Below are 27,406 nucleotides of genomic sequence, written 5' to 3'. Positions count from 1 at the left end.
AAAGGGCCATTGGGCACTGGTAAAAAGCACTTTGCGCTACCTCAAAGGCACACGGACTCATGGTCTACTCATAAAATGGTCGGCTGATAACACCCTATAGGCATTCTCTGATGTAGATTGGGCAGGCAGCTCTGAGGATCGTAAATCTACAGGAGGATATGCAGCTTATCTAGGCCCAAATTTAGTGTCTTGGAACTCCATAAAGCAACACACTATGGCACGCTCCTCTACCGAATCAGAGTACAAGGCCATGGCCGATGCCTCTGCGGAACTTGTATGGTTGGAATCTTTGCTCTGTGAGCTTGGTCATTCCATAAGTGAACCTCCAATTTTATGGTGTGACAATATTGGAGCCACTTATTTGTCTGCAAACCCAGTGTTTCATGCTAGAATCAAGCATGTGGAAATTAACTTCCACTTTGTTCGAGATTGAGTTGCTAAACGACAGCTATCTGTGCAGTTCATCTCCACCGCTAATCATATAGCTGATATTTTAACCAAGGCACTGCCTATGGCCAAGTTCCAATTCATGCGTGACAAGTTGAAGGTCTGTTGCCTCTCCCCTCCAACTTGAGGGGGTGTATGGACGTATATGAGTGTTCAACTCCCTAAGGATTTGATTGAAGACAATTATGGAAACTCTGTGGATTTGATTGGAGACAAATTGAAGATTTGATTGAGGATTATTAGAGCTATAATTGAATGTAATTTAGGCAAGCCATGTGTGCAATATTCTTGTGTAATATTCTTGTGTAATATTTTATTATCACATGTGATAATAGGTGTACAACTTATAAAGATTCTTGTAATCACCCAACCAATTGGGGCATCCATGTATTATTTAAACCTCATGCAATACAAGGTATGATAAGGCATTTCAACCCAATCATGTGTGTCCTAACACTATCACATGCACGTAGCAGCATTATCTTAAGTAGGTAGGAGTATATTGTGAGTTGAGGTAGTTATGGGGATGAGGGAAGTTAGTAGGAAGTGGGGTGGGGGAGTTGTGAGAAGTGGAGTAACTGTATGTTGTCCATTGGTCTATTTATTATTTGAAAATGAATGGAGAAGCATCTGATTATCTACCAACAAACATCTCTAACGAGATTGAGGCAAGGCTTCCTCAATAGAGCCTACAGTAGCGCCAGCTTTCTGGATTTGTTTTTTTTTTAATTTGCTTTCCAAAGGTTTCTTGTGATGGGTCTCAGCTGCCTTGTGTTGTAAACTCCAAAACTTTCTTCAGCATTTCTCATCAAGCAATGTGATGGTTATTGAATTGCATCAGTCAGCAGTTGGAAAATTTAGGAGTGACGCTCAGAGGAAAATATCATGAGCTTAATTGGAATTTTTGGTGCAATTTACAAGTGATTAGTATCAATGTCTTACTTCACGAATTGTCTGGCCATAGGAAACCTAAAATTTTTATCTGTTCATTCAAAGTTTTGAAAAAGAAAATAAAGCATAGTTTTCTTTTGAACCAAGTGTAGGTCAAACTACGGTCCTGGGATCAAGTCATGGTTCCCTAGGGAAACCAATTATAAACCAATTAGGGTATTGCACACCCTGGGTTAGCCCATGCTCGCCCATGGGCACCCTATTTAAATTTTAGGGTTCCCATGGTCGCCCATGGGAACCCCAGTGCATCCCAATTAGGGTTTGGTCTGATATACCAATGCTCGGTCCTTCTCTTTTGTGTCCCATGCAATTATGGAAGCCAAAAGAGATGGAGAAAAAAATTCATCTCTAATCCATCACATGGAAAGAGGGATCCATCCCATACCCGAATGCACAGCGGAATAAATCGATTCGGGTTTCTTTCGCATCCCATGAATAATCAATAATTAAAATCAAGAGGAATCCATAAAGAACTGCTAACCTGATGAGCCTCAAGTGTTGCTCCTCCAATAGACAGTGGTTCTTCCTCCAATGAGCACTCCAAGTAAACAGATCTGAACCTCTAATGGTGCAGCCAAGGTTCTTCAAGCCAATCCCAGATGCTCTTCAACTCTTCAAGAACAGATCTGGGTTTCTAAAACCCTAACTCTCAATCACAGAAGAGAGAAACAAGAAGAAGAAGAAGAAGAGATCACAAGAGGGAGAGAAGTACCAAAACACTCTAGGAGGGGGAGAGCCAGAAAACGTGGAAGACTGCCTCCCCCTCTGTGTTTTGATCCTTTTTATAATGATGGGATTTAATTAAATCCCTAGATGGATTTAGATAAATCCCTGTGAGAGTCTGACTTTCTCTCTCATTGTTTGGCAGGCCTGTTTAAAGTCAAAGTGCTTCTAAAAGATGAAGAAGCAGAATCTAATAGGGAATAATTTAATTAGTTACTTTATTTAAATTTATGGATAATTACAATTTGAACCATATCCATTAATTAAATAAAGAACCAATTCATATAGCAAATTCCAAATAACTCTCTACATGATAACAAATTATCATGTACAACCCCCCTCTAATCGACACCATCATTATGGAATCTAGGGCATGTGCACTTGTACTGCCAAACCCTAATCCATAGTACATGTCCATATAAGAGTGTTTGTGCATCTGATCGGGTCCCGCAAAACTCAATAAAGCACTTTGTTCAAATAATCATATATAATCTATTATTTTATGTAAAATAGATTTTGCAAAAAACCATTTCCAAAACGGCACTGGATCCAGATTCCGATCCGACCATACACAGACAATTTCAATCTTGGTGTTCTCCAATCAGGTAGTGGTGACCATGTTGAGTAACTCCTTCACTCACAAAGTGTTCATGCATTCCCAGAACACCGGCTTTGACTCACTTGAGTCTTAGTCATTAATGAACCAAAGAATGCGATCACACTTTGCAGTGACAAGGTTCCCTCAGGCAAAGGGTGTCGGTGACACATGTCTATCCCTTCCTACATCTGGCAGTAATACATGAGAGAATCGACAAAGTAGATTCTTCGCCAATACACACATCAATCATGTGAGTACTCGCATTCGTACCCTAACATCACATGTCTAGGCATACCCAATGCGACGACCATATGATAAGGGTGCCCGACCCAAACCCTAGTCATGACTACCATTTTAAGCAAAACTTACGGACACATAATGCTCAAAAAGTTTATATCGCATGTGATAATATTAAACTAAAATATATAACAGTTCAATACAAAGTAAAACCGGATTGAACCGGGTTTGATGGACACAGAAGTCCAATACCAAGTTTTATACAGTTATAAGAAAAGAAGAAGCGGATTTATAAAGAGTGCTCTTCCTGAACCAAGATTGGTACAGTTATACTCTCTAGATGATAGCCGAATGGGTAAAGTGGCTAAGAAGAATAATGGAGGATGTGTAGGATCTTTACAATTTCACTGTAGTGTTTTAGATTTGGGTTACCAAAAGCAAGAAGATATTTCTAGAATAAAACTCAAATCCATATTTGGTCCTAAATCACATCTGCAAATGGGTTGAAGACCATAAGAACTAGGAATTTTTATCCGCTGTTGTGCACTGTAACGCAGCTATGCCATCGTGCGGTGCAACAGCGGACATGTGTGCACAGTAGGCCCCATTGTGTACACATGGCCGCTGATGTGCCGCACGATGCGCACAGCAGTGCCTCCAGTACTGGAGCGGATAAAGGTCCTAAGAACTAGTTGACCAAAGGGAAGAATAAGGTACATTTTGAAGATCAGTCTCAGGAGTTGACAACCATAAAGCAATTAACCCCAAAAAGAGATCATTTGCAAATCATAACAGATGGAAGTTTCAATGGAAATATTAATGGAGGATGGGAAGAAATTCAAAGCTTGAATGACAATATTTTGTGGCCTTACTTTGATTATGGCAAAACAACATCAGTTGCAAAATCAGAGGGAAGTGCAATCAGGGAATGTCTCAAGCGAGCAAGACATGGAAGGACTCAAAGGCATTGGAGAATATGTCCAGGGCGATAGGGGCTCTCATGGTCATGGGAACTCCATGCTCTGCCTTTTGACATTAGGACCTTTTTTTTTGACACTGTTATTAAGGTGGATCAATCTGTGGTTTGTAATGCACATAAATTAGCTAGGCATACATGCTGCAACAAAAAAACTGTTGGATGTTTGGAATTCTATTTAATTAGCTAGGCATCTATGTGTGTTTGGCCTTCAATTCATGTGCACAATACTAGTAATGAACTAAAACAGATATTGTTTGGTGTAACTGAAAACAGTTTATAGTGATAAAGCCAACTCCAGCCTGGTGCTGATGTTTCTCATGCAACTACTTATTTATTGTGCCTTACAACAATATATCCGCACCAATATGCATAGCTTACTTTTAACAACTTGGAATTCATTGAACAAACTGAGGTAAAGGATGATAATAAACTATATGAACATTTCTCAAGTGGAACAAACAATGACCTTTTCTCAAGTAGAACCTACAAGTAAAGAAGGAACATCAGCAAAGAAAGGCATGTTATTCTGCTGAAGCTCTTGGCAATCCTCTGGTGTTGCTGTATTTGGATCGAAAATCTTGCGGTCAGGAAGAGCAAAGCCCTGTTTAATACAACCCATTCACCGTGCGTGGAGGACTTGCTTTGAAACAATAGGCAGTTGGATGGACTGAAACTCTTGCAGAGCCAAACCCAAGTTGTCCACTCCCCACTTCTCAAGACACTTGCCTAATATCGTCGCATCTAATATAGACATGTTTGTGCTTCTTTGACCATGAGGAGTCGTGGGGTGAGCTGCATTTCCAACTATCACCACATTATCCCAAAAGAGTTGTTCTAAAGGATCACAGTCATATATTACATTGATAAAGGGTTCTTTAGTTTCTTTCATAAGCCTTGCAAACTCCGGAACCCAGGTTTTCTCTGCATCTTCGTGGAGTTGCTTGATCATCTCGGAACTTACTTTGATGGTAACCGAATTCCCCTGAATGGAATAGTATTTCGCTAATTATCAGCATATATCTCAAGTCAAACTATTCAAATACAACAAGGAGTTTGAACTAATTAAGAAGACAAGACCCCTAAGATCCCATACTACAAAAACCCCACTTAACCTGGTGTAAGTTATATACAAGAAACAAGAAAGCTACCTTCAATTCAGGCTCTGGTTGATTGACATACCAAAGCCAATTCATCCTTTTGTTGGGCAGCTCATAAAGTACTCAGTGAGTTCCCTTGGCTATATCCAAGTATAAGCAATTCCCAAGTTCTGGATATGCCTTCCTTATGCCAACAATGGTTTCTGAGTTCTCATCTTCCGAGAAATCAAGAACACCCCTCTAGGCACAGTAGCCTGAATACCTGTAAATGAATTAGCTATTAAATTTCTGTTAATGAATAAGACATGCTAAGTTAGCAGATTTTTTTATTGTCTCTGGTTTACTAAAAGGCTTAAAAGCTTACACAAGAAAAACAGAAATAACAATAGTGATACTTATAGGGAGCTAATTACTGACACCTACAAGATTAGTTTTTGTTTACGTATAGTCTATTCTTGGCTGTACAGATGTGTAGGAAAATGTGAACCTATAATGATGCAGAAAAAAAATGGACATTGCGAACAATCACATAATGCATACCGATTGCCTACATCCACGATGAGACCTATTTCTCTATCAGTGGAGAATAGGTTTACAGCCACTCGTCATCACACCTCTCTCAGATCGTATACAGAGAAAGAACCCTCACTACAAATTTATAGTGAAACCCTATACAGGTATATTACTGAAATACCCATATAGTGAAACGAAAGGTACATATAAGCTCACTTATGCAAGCGACGGAATACAAGACATCGTATCCTAGTAATGGCCAATGCAACTCAGAGGGCTAACAGCAAGATCACTACTCTGTAGGGATTTGGAAACCCCAATCACTCATTCACATGCCCATATAGATTTGGAATGCATCAATAATAAAGGAACAACAAGACATACCCTTTTGGTTGATAGCTTTTCTCCTTCCCTTTAGCCTTCCACAGCCTTTCACTTTTGCTCTCCCGTGAGTAGGAATTCTAAAATAACAAGTGACGGCTGTGGGGACCTTAGGGTTGAATATATAATATTCTCCTTGACCCTAATCACACTCCCACAATATGTTAGGTCAGTAATACCCCTGACTTAATCTAGAGTGAATTATTATTTACCATATGGGCCTAATAAAGATAGCATATATTAATAAAGCCCAAAACCCAAATAATCTCCCACTTGGGCAAAATTAGTACACGTATCTTTATTGGAATTGGCCAAAGTCCCATTTTTCGCTCAAAATTACTTTGATTCTATTAATACCCACTTGTGTCGAACGACAGCAAAAGATATGCATTAACATACGACATACAACTTTCTGTCATCACGGCCACAAATGATCTATTAACTCGAACCATTTTTGGTAGATGTATCAACAAAGAAACAAGAGCATAACAAGTGATCAGCAAGTAAATGCTCATTTCCTCGTAGGTCCTCTACCTTGAACATCCTCACAGGTAGTACGCTTTGATATTAACTCATACTTCGGCTAAACCGCCATGAATTCGAGTCAACACCATACTTTGGCTTACCGCCCATGGCTTATCCGCCAATTTTAAAACTTTGGCTAAATACCACCTATGGCTAATCGCCATTTTGAAATCCCTGGCTAAATACTGTCTATGGCTAACCGCCATTTTGTAAGACATGTCATATAAGAATAAGTAATGAACCATAACCAGTAAATGTATTAAGATGGCAAAAGAATATAAAAACCACTGATTAATCAAAAGAGCTCAAATAACAATCAAGGGAAAATAGGCTCCCACTAAACAAGCATATCAAAAGACTCTGCTAGTCCCATACAAGTAACATGACCCCTGAAAACTCCCACTGAAAGAGCCTTGATGAGAGGATCAGCCACCATCTTCTCAGTAGGAATGTGTGCAATATCAACTTCTCCCTCAATCACTTTCTCCCTGACTAGAAGATACTTTATCTCAATGTGCTTTGAGCTGTTGGACTTCTTGTTGTTCTTTGAGAAAATGACTGCAGAGTTGTTGTCACACCAGAGCCGTAAAGGTTTGGAGATGGAGTCAACAACCTTTAGTTCTATAATGAAATTTCTCAGCCCTACTGCTTGCTTGGTCGCCTCAAACAATGCCACAAACTCCGTCTGCTTGGTGGATGAAGAAATAATCGTCTGCTTAACACTTTTCCATGAAACTGCACCTCCACCCATCAAGAAGACATATCCATAGGTTGACTTCATGTCATCAGTACAACCACTGAAATCTGAATCTGAGTATCCAACCACCTCAAGTCTCTCATTTCTTTTGTAGACAAGCTTGAAATCTCTGGTCCTCAGTAAGTACCGCATTACCTTCTTAGCCGCAGTCCAAAGAGCCAATCCAACATTAGATTGGAACCTACAAAGCACTCTAACTGCAAAGGCGATGTCAGGTCGAGTGCACACCTGTGTATACATCAAGCTTCCAATAGCTGAAGCATAAGGCTTGTCCTTCATAGAGTCTCTCTCAGGGTTGTTCTTCAGGCATTACTGCTTGCTCAATTTATCCCCTTTGCTGATGGGTGCATCATTCCCTGAACATTGGGACATGTTGAATCTCTTCAAAATTCTGTCAATGTAAGTCCTCTGCGACAAACCAAGAAGACCTCACTTTCTATCCCGACTTATCTCGATGCTAAGTACATAGGTGCTCTCACCCATGTCCTTCATCTCAAAGTTACTGGACAGAAACTGCTTGGTTTCCTGAAGTAAACCAAGATCACTGCTGGCAAGTAGGATATCATCGACATAAAGTACCAAGAAAATAAACTTGCCCCTGGTAGCCTTCATGTAGATGCAATTATCAATTGCATTCTCAACAAAACCAAAAGAGGTCACTATCTGATCGAACTTCAAGTACCACTGTCTCGAAGCCTATTTCAGTCCATACAATGATTTCTTCAGTTTGTAAACTTGATGCTCCTTCCCTTTCTCTTTGAAACCCTCGAGCTGACGCATGTAAACCTACTCAGCTAGATCCCCATTCAGAAAAGCCGTCTTCACATCCATCTGATGTAGCTCAAGGTCAAAGTGTGCTACTATGGCTATGATGATTCTGAATGAGTCTTTTGAAGATACAGGGGAGAAGGTCTCCTTGAAGTCTATGCCCTCTCTCTGTGTGAAGCCCTTTTCCATAAGTCTGGCCTTGTAGCATTCTATGTTTCCCTGAGAATCAGTCTTGGTCTTAAAGACCCATTTTGATGCAATGGCTTTGCAACCTTGTGGAATCTCCACCAACTCCCAAACACCATTGTTGTGCATGGATTGTAACTCTTCCTTCATAGCTTTCACTCATTTGTCAGACTCTCTGCTATTGATTGCCGACAGAAAAGTAACAGGATCCTCCTCCTTACTGATGTCAAACTCACACTCATTCAAATATGTGACATAATCTGAGTGAATGGTAGACCTATGTGTCCTGGCAGATCTCCTCAAAGGCTCAGGGTCCGTAGTAGTAACCGTGTCGGCTGGTATCGGATCATCGAACTCAGGGAGTGGAGCATCCACAACTACACTGGCAGGGACAATAGGATCTGTAGCCACATCCACATCAACATCCATGTGAGAATCATCGTCTACAATCAATAAGGGCCTGCTAGACTCCGGTGCCACACTAGATGTTCCAATCTATCCTTCATCAAACCTCAAGTTTCGGGGCACAGAGTGATCACCTTCTAACTCAAGAAACTTGGCATAGGTGATCTCTACTATTCTATTCCCTGCACCTGGGCAATAGAATCTGTAGCCCTTAGACCTTTCTGGGTACCCCACAAAATGACAGCTCACAGTTTTTGGGTCCCAGACTTTCTGTTGAGGATCAAAGAGTCTGGCCTTGGCAGGGCAACCCCAGACTAGAAGATGCCTAAGGATAGGCTTCTTACCTGTCCAAAATTCATAGGGAGTCTTGCTTACTAACTTACTTGGCACTCTGTTGAGAATGTAGGCTACAATGTTGAGTGCTTCTCCCCATAAAGACTCTGGAAGACTGGTGTTACTGACCATGGTTCGCACCATGTCTTTTAGAGTACGATTCCTCCTCTCTGCTACACCATTTTGTTGTGGTGTGCCTGGCATGGAGTACTGTGGAACTATCCCCTGCTCCTGTAGATAGTTGGCAAAGGGTCCAAGCAGCTGTCCTGTATCACCGGCTCTTCCATAATATTCTCTACCCCTATCAGACCTGATAGACTAAATCTTTCTACTATGGAAGAGTTCCACTTCAGCCTTGAAGATCATAAAAGTGTTCAACGCATTTGCTTTCTAAATAAGCAAGAAAATGTAACCGTATTGGGACCAGTCATCTATGAAAGTAATAAAGTAACGCTGGCCTCCAAGTGCATGAGTTGGGAAAGGTCTGCATATGTCAGTGTGGATGAGATTTAGGGCCTCACTGTGACGAAACGCATCCTTCTTGATAGAAGAAGTCATCTTCCCCTTTATATAGTCAATACATATTTCAGGCCCTGGAAATCCATCTCATCAAGTATCTTCTCCTTGATCAACCTATCCATTCTCTTTCTAGAGATATGGCCCAACCTTCTGTGCCAGAGTACAGGAGACTTCTCATCCACTAGTTGGCGTTTAGTGCCAACGTTCATAACCCAAGATGAGACACAATTCAGTCTATACAAACCATCAAAACAATAGCCAGAACCAACAACCACAAAATTCAAAAGTAGAGTGAAGCCAACTTTATTGAAAACAACAAAATATCCATCTGAAATTAATCTAGAAACTGAAATCAAATTCTTCCTCATGGAGGGAATAAAAACTACATCCTTTAAATCAATAAAATTATCTGTACTGTCTAATTTTAAAGATAATCTAACAGTTCCTATGGCTTTCAGTTCCACTTTCGCTCCATTCCCGACAAACACCATCACCTCACTCTTGCTTGGTACCCTCCTGCTTGTGAACCCCTGTAAGGAATGAGTCACATGAATGGATGATCCAGAATCCAACCACCAAGAATCTACTGGTGCATCTATAAGTGAAGATTCATAGCAGACCAAGGATGTGTCTTTACCAGTGTTCTTTTTCTTATCAAGATAGGCCTTCCTCTTGAAGCAGTCTTTCTTCATGTGCCCCTTCCTCTTATACCAGAAACACTCAACACCGTTTGAATCTTTCTGCCCTGTGTTGTTTCTATTGCCCTGTTGCCCTCTATTGCCCTGCCCAGTCCGATAGGGTGTAAATCTGCCTTTCTTAGAAAACCTTCTGTGATTCCTGTGAGGTCCTCCAGATGAGGACCCCTTGCCCTGTGTGAGATTGGCACTTTCAATCTAGTACCTGTTCATTCTTGCCTCTTCCTGCCCAACTATGGTGATCAACTCATCCATACTCCATTTATCCTTCAAGGCATTGTAGGTGCCATGAAGGTGCTTATACTGCCCTGGGAGCAAATTGAGTGCAATGGTCACTAGAAAGTCGTCATCAAAGTTAATTTTTAGCTCCCTAATCTTGTTTCCTCAGGCAACAAGTCCCAAAAGATGATCCCTGGTACTGCCATTTCCATCAAATTTGGCAGTGGTCAGCTTGCTCATCAAGTCACCTGACTGAGCCTTCTTGGAAGATTCAAATTTTACTCTAATAGCCTCCAAGTACTCGGTTGCAATTGCCTTCATGGTGATGCTATCTTTCATTGTCTCAGGGATAACATGCTTTATAACCTTTATGCATTTCCTATTTGCAGTTTCCCACTTCTCATGTTCAGTCTTCTTAACCTGAGTACTGGCTGGGGTGAGATCTGTAGGCTTGGGTTCTCTCAGACAAAGATCTAGGTCCCTAAGGCAAAGATAGACCTCCAAATCCTCATTCCAACTTCTATAATTTTCACCAGAAAGCTTGGGAATGTCCAATAAACCATGACCTAGAGACATCTGCCATAAGGATATCATAGAATCACACATCTATCATAGAAAAGTAAAATATAAAATACCGGATATTTCAATACCACAAACTTATGCTGGTTGTATAAACTAATGTACCAGCACATAACCGAGAGTGTCAACCAAATCTACATCCCTAACCTTTGGGTCTTGAAATGCACTGATCCACTCAATACTTTGCAATTATTGCGGGACAACACTAACCTTTGACAAAATTATCACCTTTGAATAAACAATTATTCTTAGGTCAGTCTCTCCCTATATGTGTGTGTCTATTACTTTGGTCTTAGATGATGCTACCTTTGGGTGAGCATCACCATTCTTTGCTGCTATAAGAATGAACTTTAAGTTATTGAGTATTATAATAAAATTAGATTTTACCACTTTGGTGGATTCCATCTGACTTTATTAGAATACCCAATCACTCATGATACAGCAATGTTATGTTTGTTTATAAATTCAAACAATTTAATACATGAATCTTATCGCATACAACAATTCCATAAAAGACTACTACTGTTCTGCATTGCTTCATGTCAAAATATTGCATATGTTTGTCTATAAACAGTAGGAAATAAGGAATGCAGGAACACATGTTTCAAGAATTGTAAAACAAACTAAAAAGCTCACTGTGGGTCCCAGAAGCAATATTTGGAGCAAGTGAGGCATACCAGCGTGTAGGTCTCAAAAAAACAGGCACAACGAAAAAAACCCTGACATCAAACTCCTTCCCATGCACTCTCACGCGGCTGGTCAAACCCAGTTAAACCGAACGGTTTGAACCGGTCTAAAATGGGTTGAACCAGTCCGGTCTGATCAACCCGGGTCAGATTTTTGGGTCAAAACTCCGGGTCGGATTGACCCGGCCAACCGGGTTTGGGTCTCGTATCTGGGTCAACCCGTATTACTCGGGTCAGGTCCGGGTCGGCCCACTTGGATCGGGTTTGAGCTGGCCCATCTGGGTTGGGTTCGGTTTAGCCCATCTGAGTCGCACCTGGTCTAGCCCCACTTGGGTCGGGCTCGGTCTGGCCCACCTGGGTTGGGCCTAGGCTGACTGAGTCATGACCCGCCATCTCACCGGGTTGACTCGGAAACCCTACCGAGTCGACCCGGCGATGAATCGCCCGCCGCCACAAAACCTCTTTTTTTTTTTTTGTTAAACGTTGTTGGCGCGTGAGATGCACATGCTTTTTCCGGTGACGTGTGGAGACAATTCCGGCAAAACAGCTTACATGGCCGTGACCGCCTCGACCTCCTCTTCCATATCATATAAAAATTTTTAAAATTTGGTGGTTGTACACCACCGGTAGTGATCGTACAAGGTCGATCCAAAACCCAAAAATTTTCAAAAAATCTGTTTCATTCATAAACATGGATTCCAGATCCATATGGGTTGGCTCTGATGCCACTTGAAGGGATTTGGAAACCCCAATCACTCATTCACATGCCCATATAGATTTGGAATGCATCAATAATAAAGAACAAGACATACCCTTTTGGTTGATAACTGAAGTCGATCCCCAAGCTTTTCTTCTTCCCTTTAGCCTTCCACAGCCTTTCACTTTTGCTCTCCCGTGAGTAGGAATTCTAAAATAACAAGTGACGGCTGTGGGGATCTTAGGGTTGAATATATAATATTCTCCTTGACCCTAATCACACTCCCACAATGTGTTAGATCAGTAATACCACTGACTTAACCTAGAGTGAATTATTATTTACCATATGGGCCCAATAAAGATAGCATATATTAATAAAACCCAAAAACCCAACATACTCCACATCCATATCTACCAAACCATATTTACATCAAAAGCCTTATATTTACAACAAAAGCACATCAGATTGGCATATATTTGCTTATGGAATGAAATCGTGAACATAGAAAAAATCTATCAACCATGAATTATTCATTCTGGCAAAGCAGTAGAAACCAACCACCAACAAAAATACTAGAAAGACTGACCCGCAGAAAACAAAAATTCAGGCTAAAAAGGAGAGATTTTGATTCATAAACCTCAATTTAACGTTAGGTAAGAAAGTCTGACGAATCTTAGACAGGGAGCCATCTGCTGCAATGAGTAAATCGGCAACAATCTCTGTGGTCTCCTCAGTATGAAGAACCTTAGCTGTAACCTTAACAAAGGTCTTGTCATCTGAAATGGAGAAAGAGAGGAAGTAGTGGCCCCATAGAACCACATGGGATGGTAGAGCTCTGTAAAGAAGGCCATGAAGATGAACCCAATGGGCAGCCCTGAAATTGAAATTATCATCTCTGCTCAATGTCCAGTTGATCTTCTTCTGACTATCGGTTGCTTTGTTCTAATCAAAAGGGCGGGGGGGAATTAAGCAAAACCCATTCATTATTTTTGAAATTGAAATTCAAAACTTGATGTTGTAGGAGAAGAGAAAAGAGTAGCGAACCTGATCGACGGAAAGGGGAAGGGTAGAGTGGTGGAAGAGTTGGGGTTGATCGAGCCATAATTGGATGAAATGGCGAGCAAGAGGGTCCAGGCCAAGCCCAGCTCCGGTAAGGCTGCCTGAAGGTGGTCCGGTAGATTTCTCAAGGATAACGGCGTCCCAACCGGCGGCAATGAGCGCATGTGCGCAGGATAACCCTGCTATGCTGCCACCTACCACCACTGCTTTAGGCTTCCTTGTCTTATTGTTCTCTCCTCCTTCCATCTAAAAAATTTTGTATGAGATTGGCTTTTCTTGGTTTCAGGGGAAGGGTGTTAGATGAAAGGTCTCTCTCTCCAGAAGTCCAGATTGTAGAAGAAAAATAGAAAAGTTGTAGGGGAGATGTCATGACTTGAGTAAAGTCAATGTGAGAGAGTGGCTCGTTCTTCTTCTTGTACATCACCTTTCATGCTTTGCCATGGAAGGGAGTGGAAATGCAAGGGTCAAGAAAGGGCATTACATCTATTCATGAAATGCCCTTTGGACCTCAGAGGTGTCTCATAGACACATGAGTCATGACTCATGACATATGCTAGGACAGAGTACATGAGCAAAACAAAATGGATTCAGATCTTCTACGATCTATGGGGCGGCCATCTCCCGGCCTGGCTCATGAGTGGGACACATGTAAAGTGTAAAATCCGGTAACTTTATAAAACTTTTACAAACTTTGAGTTAAAGTGGTTTAAGTCTATCAGATCGGTCAGGGTTTACCAAACCAAACCAGTCTACAACTAAAACAAAACAAAAGACTTGGATCCCATCGTCCCATTTTCAAATCTTAAAACCCTAAGCTTTGTAAGTCTCTTCCTCTTCTTCCACTTTGTGAAGAAACCCTGTTGGCGAACCTTGAAGCTCGGATTCAAAAACCCAGATCTGGATCTAGTAAAGAAGAAGAAATAGGGGATCTGTACTGCGGTTGGGGGGGGACAGTTAGGTAGGAACAACTCTAAAACACTCCCGGATAGGATTCCAAGTCAAAACCCTACTCAAACTTGATTGAAGACTCAAACCTCTTGGAATAATACCAAACTCTAGGAAACAATAGTTAATAGGAAGGATAAGAACCCCCTCAAAAGATGGGAATGATCCGCGGTTTGGGAGTAATTTGGAAAACCATTATCTTATGAGCAGAGATCCCAGAAATAGTGAAACTGAAATTAAATCCAATCAAGCCAATGGATTCCCCTCAAATTTGGATTGAGTATGAATCTAGGTAAGCTAGATATGAAATAATTAGGGAAACAAATTCTGAAATCCCAAATTTGCAGGTTTAGAGTGATTTTAGCAGTCAAATAACAAGACCAAAGGACTCCAAACTCAGGTCGAGTTTAGGTCAGAGGGTGTCCTTTAACTCCACAAAGTTTCAGGGAAAACAAAAGAGGGGTTTGGGTTTTATAGATCAAACAATAGGTGATGAAATAACTCTGAAAACAGAGCACCCGGTTGAACAATGAAGTAGAAATTAAACTCAGATTCAGGCTTACCGCCCTGATAATTGGGGGTTGATTATATAGTAAGACAACTCTTAAACTTCTTGAAATCTGGATTCAAACGAGATCAGCAACTAATGAACTCGGCAGATTTCTGAGCGTGCTCTGAAGCATGTTGATAAGATACCCATTCTCTGGTATATTTCAGAAGATAGGTAACTGATACGTGCAAGATAATCTGAAGATAAAATAAAATAAAAAAGAAATAATAGGAGAGAAAGAGAGGAAGACAGAGATAAATTTGGGGCTTTACGAACGAATCCACCGAACGTCCTGGCACAATTGGGAGGCTGCCAATCCTCTTCTCAAAATAACTCTTAAGAGATACTTTAGGGGATAATAATATGTCCATCTATTCATTCCTTCTACTAATTAATAGGTTACTTCAAGTTAAATTAACACCTTATCACTACTAATAATATTTACTAACTAACAATTACACTAACTAACCCATTACATGATCGACACGTAACATTCCACCCTCCTTAAAATTTCCCTTGTCCTCAAGGGAAATGAAATTAAAAAAATAAAAAAGATGAGTCCACGATCCCATATCTTGATAAAGTAATTTCCAAGGATGATCCAACACAATTTGCGATTTTCGATGGAGAGCCTCTTCTTCATCTTGCAAGGTTGGAAAATCACCTTACTTTTGTTGTTAAACAGGGGAGGATATGCCCGTATAGACCCGGGAAGGTTGATTTCCTCTGCTGCGCCTGGCTCTGATGCCATTTGATACGTGCAAGATAATCTGAAGATAAAATAAAATAATAAAGAAATAATAGGAGAGAAAGAGAGGAAGACAGAGATAAATTTGGGGCTTTACGAACGAAGCCACCGGATGTCCTCGCACAATTGGGAGGTTGTCAATCCTCTTCTCAAAATAACTCTTAAGAGATACTTTAGGGGATAATAATCTGTCAATCTATTCATTCCTTCTACTAAATAATAGGTTCCTTCAAGGTAAATTAACACCTTATCACTACTAATAATATTTACTAACTAACCCATTACATGACTGATGAGCACATTTATGTGTGAAATCTTAGGGCTACAAAGCATGCATTTTTATACTTGGAACGGAACTACTCGAGGTTTTTGTTTGTGTTTTCAAGTTTTAGATAAATTTTTATGAAAATAGAGCAAATGATGCTAAGGATCCATTTTTTAAGCTATTTAGTGGTGTTTGGCAGTAGCCGGAAGCGCCCAGGAGTCGAGAAAATCAAGTTTGGATTGAGCACTGAAAGAATCACGCCAATTAGTCAAATTTGAATGTAATTACGATAGGACCCTTAGCATAATTTTGAGGTATTAATAGTATGGATGCGTAGTCCATTGAGTCATCTTCGCAACGGTTCAAACAACACTTAATTCTGAGTTGAAATGAAGAAGTTACGGTCGTTTTCGTAACGACGCGCGAAAATGGTCTGTAGGGGTTTGTTTGTAATTATCGAAAATTGACCTGGGACAAAAGTAAAGCGGAAGTTCGGATTCAAGGGGCTTTAATGCAATCCGCAGAAGTTATCTTTTCTGTTAGCCGAAAGATTTAATTTGGAAGGCTCTGGAGCAGTCCAACTTCAACTTGAGATATCTTGGGCTCCCGAACTTCAAATTGGAGGAAATTTGGGTCTATTTTGGGTGATTTTTCGTAAGGAATACAACAGTGAGGCCTATATAAGCATCCCATGTTCCACGTTTTTTGAAGGACAGATTTGACATTTCATTAATTGTGAGTGAAATCCTAATCATCCTCATCACATTCTCTCTCCTCCAACTTTTCAAGGACATTTTTAGAATTCTACTTTGGATAGATTTCTTTTGAAAAATATTCTCTCATCCATGGAAGGTTGAAAAGTCAAAGATGCCTTGATCTCATTGCTTGGAGAAGACACATACAAAAAAAAAGAAGCACAAGTTTAGAATTAGAAAGTTACTTTTTGAAAAAAAATTTGAAAAATAGAAGGTTTATGTAGCTAGGATTTTTATCTTTCTTAGTTTCTATTTTTCTCTTTTTTCTTGGGATTCAAGTAATGTAAAGAAGAAAGGAGAAGAGAATATTCTCTTCTCTTAGGGAATATTTCTCCTACCTCTTCTCTCTTCCCTCTTCTCCTCTTCCCCCTATAAATACCCCTTGCCCTTTAGGTTGTAACTAGTTAGTTTTTAGTTAGTTCTAGTTCCGTTTTAGCTCAATTTTTATGCAATTTTTAGTTCAATTAATTAGTGAAATTTCTTCTTCTCTTCTTCTAGTTTTTGGCTTTCTAAGTTCTAGTTTGATTTCATGCTTTCAATTCCATGGTTGTAATGCTTTTGATTCATGCTTTAATTTTATGTCTTCAATATGGTTGTAATAATTCTAGTTTAGTTTCAAGCTTTCTAGTCTAAGTTCCTAAGTTGATGACAAGATTTGGACATTTAGAAGAGGAAGCCATGCAAGGTTTGTTCAAGTATTCAAGCTCTTCAACTACAGGTTTTTACTCTCTGAACTCTTAATCTCGTTCTCCGTCTCTTCTATCTCATTCTCTCTTCTTCTATCTCATTCTCCTTCTTCTTCTTTTGTTTTTTTTATGTGGTTGTGGTGTGTGGCTGCAATTTATCCCTTCCAATCCGCGTTAGTTTGATAGGTTAGATGGATATGTATTAGGACGTCAATTTAATTCGTTAGATGCTTGTGAGTTAGGACGCGTTAATTTTTGTTAGTTTAATTAGTTTAATTTAACACTTTAATTTGGTTCACTTTGCATTACTTTAAAGTGAGTAAAATAGGGTGGCATATATCTCCTTGAGTTCGACCCGTAGCTACGATTGATAAGTACGTTTGTGGTTATTATTTTGTGCAAACAAGTTTTTGGCGCCATTGCTGGGGAGATTATTGTCCATTTTATTTTTTTGATTTTTAAATAATTCGAAGTGCTTTATTTTATTTTACTTTTTCTTCTAAAAAAAAAAATTAGTTTTTAAAAACCTCATCTTGTTTCTCTTCTATTTCAAAGACTGTGAACCCAATCTAAAGTCCTTCTTATGCTTAAACCCAACCTCTTTTGGTGTCCCTCATAGGATTTGGTTACCTATGACGCTGCATCTTGACTTGGTTGGGTGGATTGGCATGTGACTTATCTTTGGAGACGACCAACTTTGATAATAGAAAAGCGACATAGTGAGTGGTTTGGAAATAGAAACGTATATTAGTCCTCCATTCTACATCAGAATCCACTTGGAGTCGCCCGTAGGTGGCTCTTGAAGACTATACGGGTTTCCTTGTTGTCAACCTATATGACAACCTTACAGCTTTGGAACCATTGTTTTGATTTTTTAGGGCAATGCACCAACTGTCTATTTATTCTCTCATGTTTTTAGTGAATTTTTTCTAATCCTTTATTTTTCTTTAATTTTTCTAAGGGAGACCTCAATTTGGGATAGGTGGTTAGTTAAGAATAATGGGAGATACACTTCCACCTGTGACTTTGGGGGAAAGGTGGAACCATGCTAAGGCACATATGACTTTGGGGGAAATGTTTAAATAGGCTAGTGCGGCCAAAAGTAGTGAGTTAGAGAACAACTTTGCACCACCCCAGTATAATTTTGTTCCCCAACCCAACTATGGGCTTTCAGGAAATTTTGATTGGTCACATCCCCAGGTTATCCATGTTATGGACGGATGCCCTAATTTTTATGGGGGTAGCTATGGTGATGAGAATGTGAGTCCTTTATTTCAGTACAATTCTTTTTGCACTTATAATCAGGGGTGGAGTGATCATCCCAATTTCTCGTGGGATCAATGGAATAACCAAGCTGGACCACCCAATTTCCAATACCAGGGTCAGTTTGGTCCTCCAATGCCCAACCCTCCATTGAATCTCAATGAGCCACCTCTCCTTACACTGTATCAACAATCCCCTGAGTTTCAAAAAATGGGTGAGGAGGCTAGAATGAGTGAGCTTGAGAGGAACATAGCCCTTCTCACGACAAGCCACAATACCATGGAGAAGCAACTCTCTCAACTAATCACCATAGTGTAGGAGGAGGAAACGGGTACATTACCCAGTCATCCTGAACCTAGTCTATGTTACCAGATTCCTGTTCAGAATGAATTACCCCATCCCCAGTTTAATGATGTTGAAAGTCCACCACCCCAGTTTGAGTTTAATGAGAGTCACTCCCAACACAATGATTTTCAAGATGATTTATTTGTTGAGGTTGAGCTTCCTGAATATGTTAGTGAAGCAGAGTTTGATGAGCTACCTAAGGACGTCCAACTTTTTCTTGAAATTTCTGATCTTAGTGAGCCTAGTGTTTCCACTGATTTAGAATCAGATTTTTATGATAGCATAGAAACCCTAGAAATTTGATCTCCCCCTCTCTCTTTGGAAAACCCAGATAATTGTCATTTTGAGGATTCCATTGTCTCACATGTTGATTTGTCCAAACCTCCTAGGTTTGATGATTTTATTGAGGAGAACAATGTTAGTCATGATGCTTTTCAAGCATATGATCATGATCCTTATTTGGCAAACTAAGTTCTGCAAAGAGCGTATAGTTGTATTGCTAGGATTGATTTGAGTAAACCTCCAATTTTTTATGATTATTTTGATGAGATTATTCATAATCCTTTTTATGCTTACTGTGATCCATTCTTGGTTGATTTTTGTGATAATGATATGTGTTGTACATTGCAAACGGGAGAGAATGGGAGGATTTATGGCCTGAGTTTTAATGCTTTCATTTTCCACTATCCTATGTGGACAGATTTTACTGTTGGGTATTACTCATGTGTGCTTAACTTCCATCTTATTTCTCGCTTTACTAAAATTCACAGTCGAGTATTTTCTGGTTCTGAAGCTCTTTCTACATTTACCGGCCATGGATTGAGGTTTCTGTTGCTGCCCCTAGTACTTCTTGTAGAGATCATGACTCTTTATGATCCTCTTTATTGATTATATCTGGTAAGTCCCCTCATCTCATCCCTTATCCTCATTCTTTATTTTCTACATGCATTGAAGACATTGCATGAATTAAGTGGGGGGGGTGTGTGTTGGACTTAATTGGTGAAGTTTGTGAATTTTGATTGTGGTGGTAGTTTGGTTTTGTGCATATGTTTCTTTGAGTGCAAAGCGAGAGAGAAAGGGAATTAGGTGCCCTAGCATGCGAAATAATAAAGAAATTGCTTTTCAAGGACGGTAGTTGGTTTGTATCTGGTGAGAGAGACTGAATTGGAAAATATGAGCGTTATTTCATTTGATGGCTAGATTCCTCTATGTGTTTTATGGACCCTTTGATCTTTTGGCTAGTAGCTGAGACCAATTTGTTTGTGGCAAGGCAAGGCATGAAAGAAAAAATAAATAAATAAATAAACAGAAAGGAAAGTGAAATTCCTTGGGACTAGACAGGGCACTGTTGCCTCAGGAAGCAGGGTGACTTGTTCGAAATTCCTTGGAAGGAAACTCAAAAAAAAAAAAAAAAAAAAAAACTCTTGCATCAATGTCTCAAAGTCTTATGGATATATGCAAAAAGCGAAGCTACCAAGTACTTGGGTGTCTGGTGTATGCTCCACCATGTCATTTAGGGACAGTAGTGGAGTAGAAATAGAGTTTATTGTTGTGAAAAAAAAGCTATTGCCTTAATGCCTAAAAAGAAAGTATGGTAAAAAATACTCAAAGCCTAAGTCTTTGGTTCCATCAATGCTATGAGTGGTTTACCTGAAGGTGAGTAGTGTTCAGAAGATATGAGGAGATCCCTTGAACTTGATGCATGCTTGTTACTTGAATTGATGTGGGGTGAAAAAATTCAAGTGTGGGGGAACCTTTGGCTCCTTGATCTTTAATTGAGCATTTTTTGGGATTATGTGCACTTTCCTACTTATGCCATGATTGAAATTTGCAGCATCTTTTGACTTATTGAATTTTGGGTGTACATTCACTACAAACACCCACGAGACAAAACTCGTCCACTAGGGGTAACCTAGGGGTTTAAAGGCTTGTTGCACATGCCAAGTGCAACCGTGATTCCTACGAAAGTGAGTTAGGATTTTTGCATTCTAGGTTAGTTTTTCTTTTTGTTTACTTGAGGACAAGTAACGTTCAAGTGTGGGGGAATCTGGTGAGCACATTTATGTGTGAAATCTTAGGGCCATAAAGCATGCACTTTTATACTTGAAATGGAACTACTCGAGGTTTTTGTTTGTGTTTTCAGGTTTTAGGTGAATTCTTGTGAAAATGGAGCAAATGATGCTAAGGATCCATTTTTAAGCTATTTAGTTGTGTTTGACAATAGCCAGAAGCGCCCAGGAGTCGAGAAAATCAAGTTTGGATTGAGCACTGAAAGAATCATGCCAATTAGTCAAATTTGAATGTGATTATGGTGGGCCCCTTAGCATAATTTTGAGGTGTTAATAGTATGGATGCGTAGTCCATCAAGTCAGCTTTGTAACGGTTCAAACAGCACTTGATTCTAAGTTGAAACGAAGAAGTTACGGCTGTTTTCGTAACGACACGCGAAAATGGTCTGCAGGGGTTTGTTTGTAATTATCAAAAATTGGCTGGGGACAAAGTAAAGCAGAAGTTCGGATTCAAGGGCTTTAGCACAATTCGCAGAAGTTATCTTTTCTGTTAGCCGAAAGATTTCATTTGGAAGGCTCTGGAGCAGTCCAGCTTCAACTTGAGATATCTGGGCTCCCGAACTCCAAATTGGATGAAATTTGGGTCTATTTTGGGTGATTTTTGTAAGGAATACAATAGTGAGGCCTATATAAGCATCCCATGCTCCACGTTTTTTGAAGGACAGATTTGACATTTCATTAATTGTGAGTGGAATCCTAGTCATCCTCATGACACTCTCTCCTCCAACTTTTTAAGGGCATTTTTGGAATTCTACTTTGGATAGATTTCTTTTGAAAAATATTCTCTCATCCATGGAAGGTTGAAAAGTCAAAGATGCCTTGATCTCATTGCTTGGAGAAGACACCTACAAAGAAAATGAAGCATAAGTTTAGATTTAGAAAGTTACTTTTTGAAAAATAGAAGATTTATGTAGTTAGGATTTTTATCTCTCTTAATTTCTATTTTTCTCTTTTTTCTTGGGATTCAAGTAATGTAAAGAAGGAAGCAGAAGAGAATATATTCTCTTCTCTTAGGAAATATTTCTCCTACCTCTTCTCTCTTCCCCTCCTCCCCCTATAAATACCCCTTGCCCTTTGGGTTGTAACTAGTTATTTTTTAGTTAGTTCTAGTTCAGTTTTAGCTCAATTTTTATGCAATTTTTAGTTCAATTAATTAGTGAAATTTATTCTTCTCCTCTTCTAGTTTTTGGCTTTCTAAGTTCTAGCTTGATTTCATGCTTTCAATTCCATGGTTGTAATGCTTTTGATTCATGCTTTAATTTTATGTCTTCAATATGGTTATAATAATTCTAGTTTAGTTTCAAGCTTTCTAGTCTAAGTTCCTAAGTTGATGACAAGAGTTGGACATTTAGAAGAGGAAGCCATGCAAGGTTTGTTCAAATATTCAAGCTCTTCAGTTCTTCTTCTTGTACATCATCTTTCATGCTTTGCCATGGAAGGGAGTGGAAATGCAAGGGTCAAGAAAGGGCATTACATCTATTCATGAAATGCCCTTTTTTTTGTTTTCGGTGCAAATCAAGGGCCGATCGACCATCAACCTCAACAGGACCCCACAAGGAGGCAATGAGGGGACCCACAAGGGGTCAAATATGGTACCCAAAGGTTCCATTTCTTGGAAAGCAATTAAATGTGGATTAAGTGTCGCTAAGGAGACTTGAACCACCGATCAAACGTTTAACGCAGTTCTCCCAAGGGAATAGCGAACCACCAGGGCAAGCCTTGGATCGACGCCCTTTGGACCTTAGAGGTGTCTCATTGACTCATGAGTCATGACATATGATAGGACAGAGTACATGAGCAAAACAATAGATCAAGTGCAAAAGTGCCACTCGTTTGAATGGTCTACAATTAGAATCCAGATCCTCTACTGCGGAGCCACTCTGTCCTACCATGCTGACACAGCAAGATAGGAAATGATTGCTTTACCCCCACTCAGGTAAGGTGCTTGGGCAGGCTACCATCCTCGGCTCTCGCCTCTCTACACACGTGTGTAATGTGTACTTTGTGAATATTTTTGGGTTTTTTGTTTTTCACTTGGTGTGGGAGATTGCTTACCTGAGATCACAACCATTCCAAAAGGGGTTGCTTGTTAGACAGAGAATTTTTTTTTTGGAATTAATTTAGATGGAGAATTAAAATGTTGTGGAACAGTGTTGATGTGAAACTTTAAAATGCTATCCCAATGTTGTCTAGATAATTTATGGTGGTGAACTTACAAAAACTCATAAAATAACATTAAATGCTTTGCTTATTGTTCACGGAAAAAGAAAAAATCTCACCCATGTTCTTCAATCCTATAGTGTGCATGGGACCTAGTCTCATAACCTTCCCGCCCTATCCTCCTGTCAAACAAACGGCCCCTAAGGCTGACAAAATGTAATCGAAACTATAAATCAAAACTGGGACACGGTTTTTTATTTTAATTTTTTGATAGTAAACCGGGACAAAGTTGAATTAAAACGAATCAAATCAAATCGAATAAATTTAAACCAAATAGAATTATAGAATATTGGTATTAAATTCGGATTGGGTTCAGATCGACTTGCAAAACTGTCAGTTAGAATCGAAACCAAACCAAATACCTTATTAAATAAATCCACACCTTAAAGGATATGATGCCTTATTTAATAACATTCAGTCATTTAAACGTTTCTGCTTATTTATTTATTATATTTACCCAACAAAAGGAGCCGACATGCCAACAAAGGTCCAATAGAGGCATGTGAATTGGGAATTGGGTAGTTACCAAAAAAAAAAAAAAAATTGGGAATTGGGTAAGTATAGAAATAACATGAAGGGAAAAAGAATGTCGTCATTTATCGGAAAAAAAACAGGGAAAAAGAATATTGTCTAGTGAGATAGTTGATCTAGCTAGACACAGGCAGGAGCATGTAAAATTATCGCTTCATTGTTTTTGGATTCAAATATTCCATTAATGTTGATGCCCCTATGTACATCTTATTGCCTCATGCTAGTCACAATCTATATAAAATAGGGAGAGGGATAGGCATACCGTAGGTGCGACAAGCTAGCGAGCAGCACCAATGGAGGTGTGGTATGGAGCATTGTACAGGAGGGAGAGGGATAGGCTTACAGTCCATGTGCAACAAGCTAGCACGCAGCACCAATGGAGTGTAGCATGGAGAGGGATAGGCATGTCGTCAATGTGCGACAAGCTAGCTAGCAGCACCAATAGGGGTGTGGGATGGAGAATCGTTAAGGAGGAAGAGGGGGTTATTTCAAAGGGGTAAAGAGTGAGAGATAGATACGCAGTGCGCTAACTTATGGTACACTAATGGTGTGCCAGCCTTTTTCCTATAAAATAAAATTAGGGTGACATTCTGTCGGGAGCGTATCTGGGCATAGGCTGCGCCGAGACATATGAGGCGGGGTTTGGGTCATTCAGGGGGCGGGCCGGTCTTTTTGCCCACCCACCATGTGTCTGGGCGCACCCCGTACCCCCAATGTAGAGAACTTTATCCCAATAAAATTGAATGAAGAGAAAACAATGGGAGGGGAGAAAAGATTAGTCTTCTCTTTTTTTTTTTTTTTTTTTTAATTTGGGGAAGACAACACTACTTGGTCGCGTGTGGTGCGTACTTCCTGCCTAGACACAGGGCTGCGAGAAATGACTGTCGCACCATCAGGAATTTCTATCTATGAAGGTGCAACAGTCATTTCAGCTGACAGTCTAACACTGTGTCTAGGCTTAGAGACCGTGCATCACACGTGACCAGGTACCGTTCTTTCTCCCTTCTAATTTTTAGATTTTTTTGCTTTATATTAACAAAGCATGGTTCTTTTCTGACTTCTTGAGTTCTTGTTATCCGGAGAGTTCATTTTTTTCCGTTTTCCAATCTTTAACACCCTTCAAAGCACTGCTTGGAGCCAGCGGTCTTCCATTTCCCATTTCTTAAAGACTTAATTTAACCTAAGAGACACAAAAAAGAATTTGTGTACTGAAACCGAATGAGAACCGTGTATTGGAACTGAATTCAAGCCGAAACCGAATCAAACCAAGAGAGTTCAGCTTGAGTACTTCATTTCAAAACAAACTCGATTTTTGGTTTGATTTCGGATCACCGTCATCAAGCTGGAGCTGAACCAAATATCCGGAACCAAATCGATTTTAGACCCTTAGAATCACAGGCATATGAATAGGATCGATTAATTTGAATCAAAATCAACATAAAAATTTGACTTCCCCTTGTCGAATTCATCGCTTTGAGGCTGGAGTCAGACCTAGAAGGAGAAGCCTGAACTAGTGTATCACTTTGGTGGGATCCATAAAAAATACCCGCACCAGGTACATGAGGGGATAGGACGATCATTCAGACTGCGCCCAGACACATTGGGGACATGACATCATTTCGATCATTTAAGGGAGTGGGTGGGGCAATCGGTATGCCCAACTGAGAGACCATTTTCCTATCAGTACATTTATAAGACTTTTGAATAAAAAATCTCAAAAAAATCAAAATAAAAACCCTTTAAAATGTTCATGCCAATTTTGAACAATTTCAGGTTGTATATACCGTTAGCCTGGCTGTTTTGTTTTAAGAAACAAATTTAGCTGTAAATGGGAACCATTTGAACTATGATTGATAGGGGGCCCTTCCAATAACGAACAGCCCCACCAAAAATAGGCGTATGTAAGGGTGTCAATTTGGGACTGGAACCGGGAACCGTCCCAATACCATCCCACTAAAATCCGGTATCGGATCGTCCCATTAGTAAATGAGACGGTACTGGTATCTAATTTTGGTATCGAATAATAAATGGGACGGGACGGTTCTGGGACGGGATTTCCAACGGTACTAGTACTGAAATACCAATTAGGTACCGGATGGTACCGAAACTACTAGTACCATTTAAAAGGAAAGAGTATATAAGATATATATATATATATATATATATATATATTTAAAAGAAAGGGTATAAGAATTACATCTCATTAGGGTTTCACTAATTGCCTTTTGAATACGAAGAAGAATAACAGGTCAACAGCCGTAGCTTGAAGTCTCTCCTCACAGAACCTGCTACAGTGCTACTCCCTCCTCCCTCGACCAACTACATCTACCAAGGTCTTCCTTTTTGCACTTCGTACTTCGTATCATACTACCATGTGACATGTGTGATAAATAGAGTTTTGTTTGGAAAAATCAAAGAGGAAACACAACGGGATTCTTCCATTTTGTAAGACTTCTCTAGATTTAAAAAAAATGAGAAGCTTATTACATGTCATCGTAGGGAGTTTGAAGAAGTAAAACTATGATTTCATACTTTAAGTTGCTTTATTAAAAGCAGTAGACAACTTAGATTTCATGATAGTGAAAAAATTCCACAACACTAATAACCCTGCCTTGTTAAAAACAATTAAACTTCTTCTCCCTTTTTCTACAGTGCCTAGAACCGTTTAAGAACTGGTACCATCCCATCCCGCTAGTAATCGGGACTAGGATCTAGATTTGGTCCCATTAACTAAATGGGATGGTACTGGGATTGGCACTTTTGGTACCGGTACCGGTACTGTCCCGTCCCAAATACCAGGAACCGTCCCAATTGACACCCTTAGGCGTATGCCATTGAGCACGGCGAGAACACGGTATTCTTTAGTAAAAGGCGAAAGAATAGTTTGCTCTGTGCTCACCACATGGCTGCCTGATTAAAGTTAGGCATTGCCTAGTCATTTTATAGAAGTGTTAGGCTGTTGACCTCTGTCTATTTCCCGATGTGGGACTGACATCCGAGAACAGTTACTTAAGAGTATCATTTTTCTGTCACTTGTTTCTCCTTTATTCCTCAACAGAAAAGAAAATCTTATGTTTGGGCCCTTGACCCCCAAGCTGTTCGATAATTTTAACGTGGAAACTCTTTCAAAGCGAAGGAGACAAACCACATAATCTCATCCAAGTAAAACCTTCCACTATGATAGATAATGAGGTTACAATACTCTCTAGATAATACTAGAAGCTAATAAACATTAAGAAAAAAAAATCTCATCTTTGATTACTAATGAAATTATCAGTCAAAGATAGGAGGCAAAATTCTTCATGTTGCCCCAATCATCGAGTCAAAGTAGTAGATAGATCGATCACTGTACAAGGACTAGCAGGGACGACCCAACCCTAAAAATCGGCCCACTATGCATGACTCACCTCATAAGGGGGCGAGGCAAGATGAACATTAGCAATGAAGCAGTAGGGTGCGTTGCTGACATTACAGATTGGACAAATGTAACCCAACCGTGTAGGATGAATACGTGTAACGCGACCTTACAGGTCAAACACTAGATAGGGACTGTGAGATTCACCAAGGTTGAGCTGAGAAATCGACCTCAGAGATCATGTCAAGGATGACGATCGGAACACCGGGTTGCCCCACAAGATCGTCCTTTAAGTTGTCCATGCTGAACTTTACTGTTCG

At 39.8% G+C, this 27,406-nt stretch overlaps 1 protein-coding gene and 1 pseudogene across 1 annotated transcript; both read right to left on the bottom strand.

Moving 5' to 3' along the window:
• Window positions 1-4,201: 4,201 nt before the first annotated feature.
• LOC122670452 (FAD-dependent monooxygenase ltmM) lies at window positions 4,202-13,630 on the bottom strand. Its single transcript, XM_043867330.1, has 4 exons — window positions 13,340-13,630; window positions 12,933-13,237; window positions 5,084-5,294; window positions 4,202-4,917 (listed from the first exon to the last, which is right to left on the bottom strand). The coding sequence occupies exons 1-3, from the start codon at window positions 13,598-13,600 to the stop codon at window positions 5,273-5,275; spliced, it is 588 nt and encodes a 195-aa protein (XP_043723265.1). The 5' UTR covers window positions 13,601-13,630; the 3' UTR covers window positions 4,202-4,917; window positions 5,084-5,272.
• A 12,885-nt stretch (window positions 13,631-26,515) lies between these two features.
• On the bottom strand, window positions 26,516-26,639 carry LOC122638443 (annotated as a pseudogene).
• Between the last annotated feature and the right edge of the window lie 767 nt (window positions 26,640-27,406).

Source organism: Telopea speciosissima, chromosome 8 (assembly GCF_018873765.1).
Source record: "Telopea speciosissima isolate NSW1024214 ecotype Mountain lineage chromosome 8, Tspe_v1, whole genome shotgun sequence".
NCBI classification, from domain to species: Eukaryota; Viridiplantae; Streptophyta; class Magnoliopsida; order Proteales; family Proteaceae; genus Telopea; species Telopea speciosissima.
The sequence above is the reverse complement of the archived record's forward strand: the minus strand, read 5'-3'. Positions and strand labels throughout refer to the sequence as shown.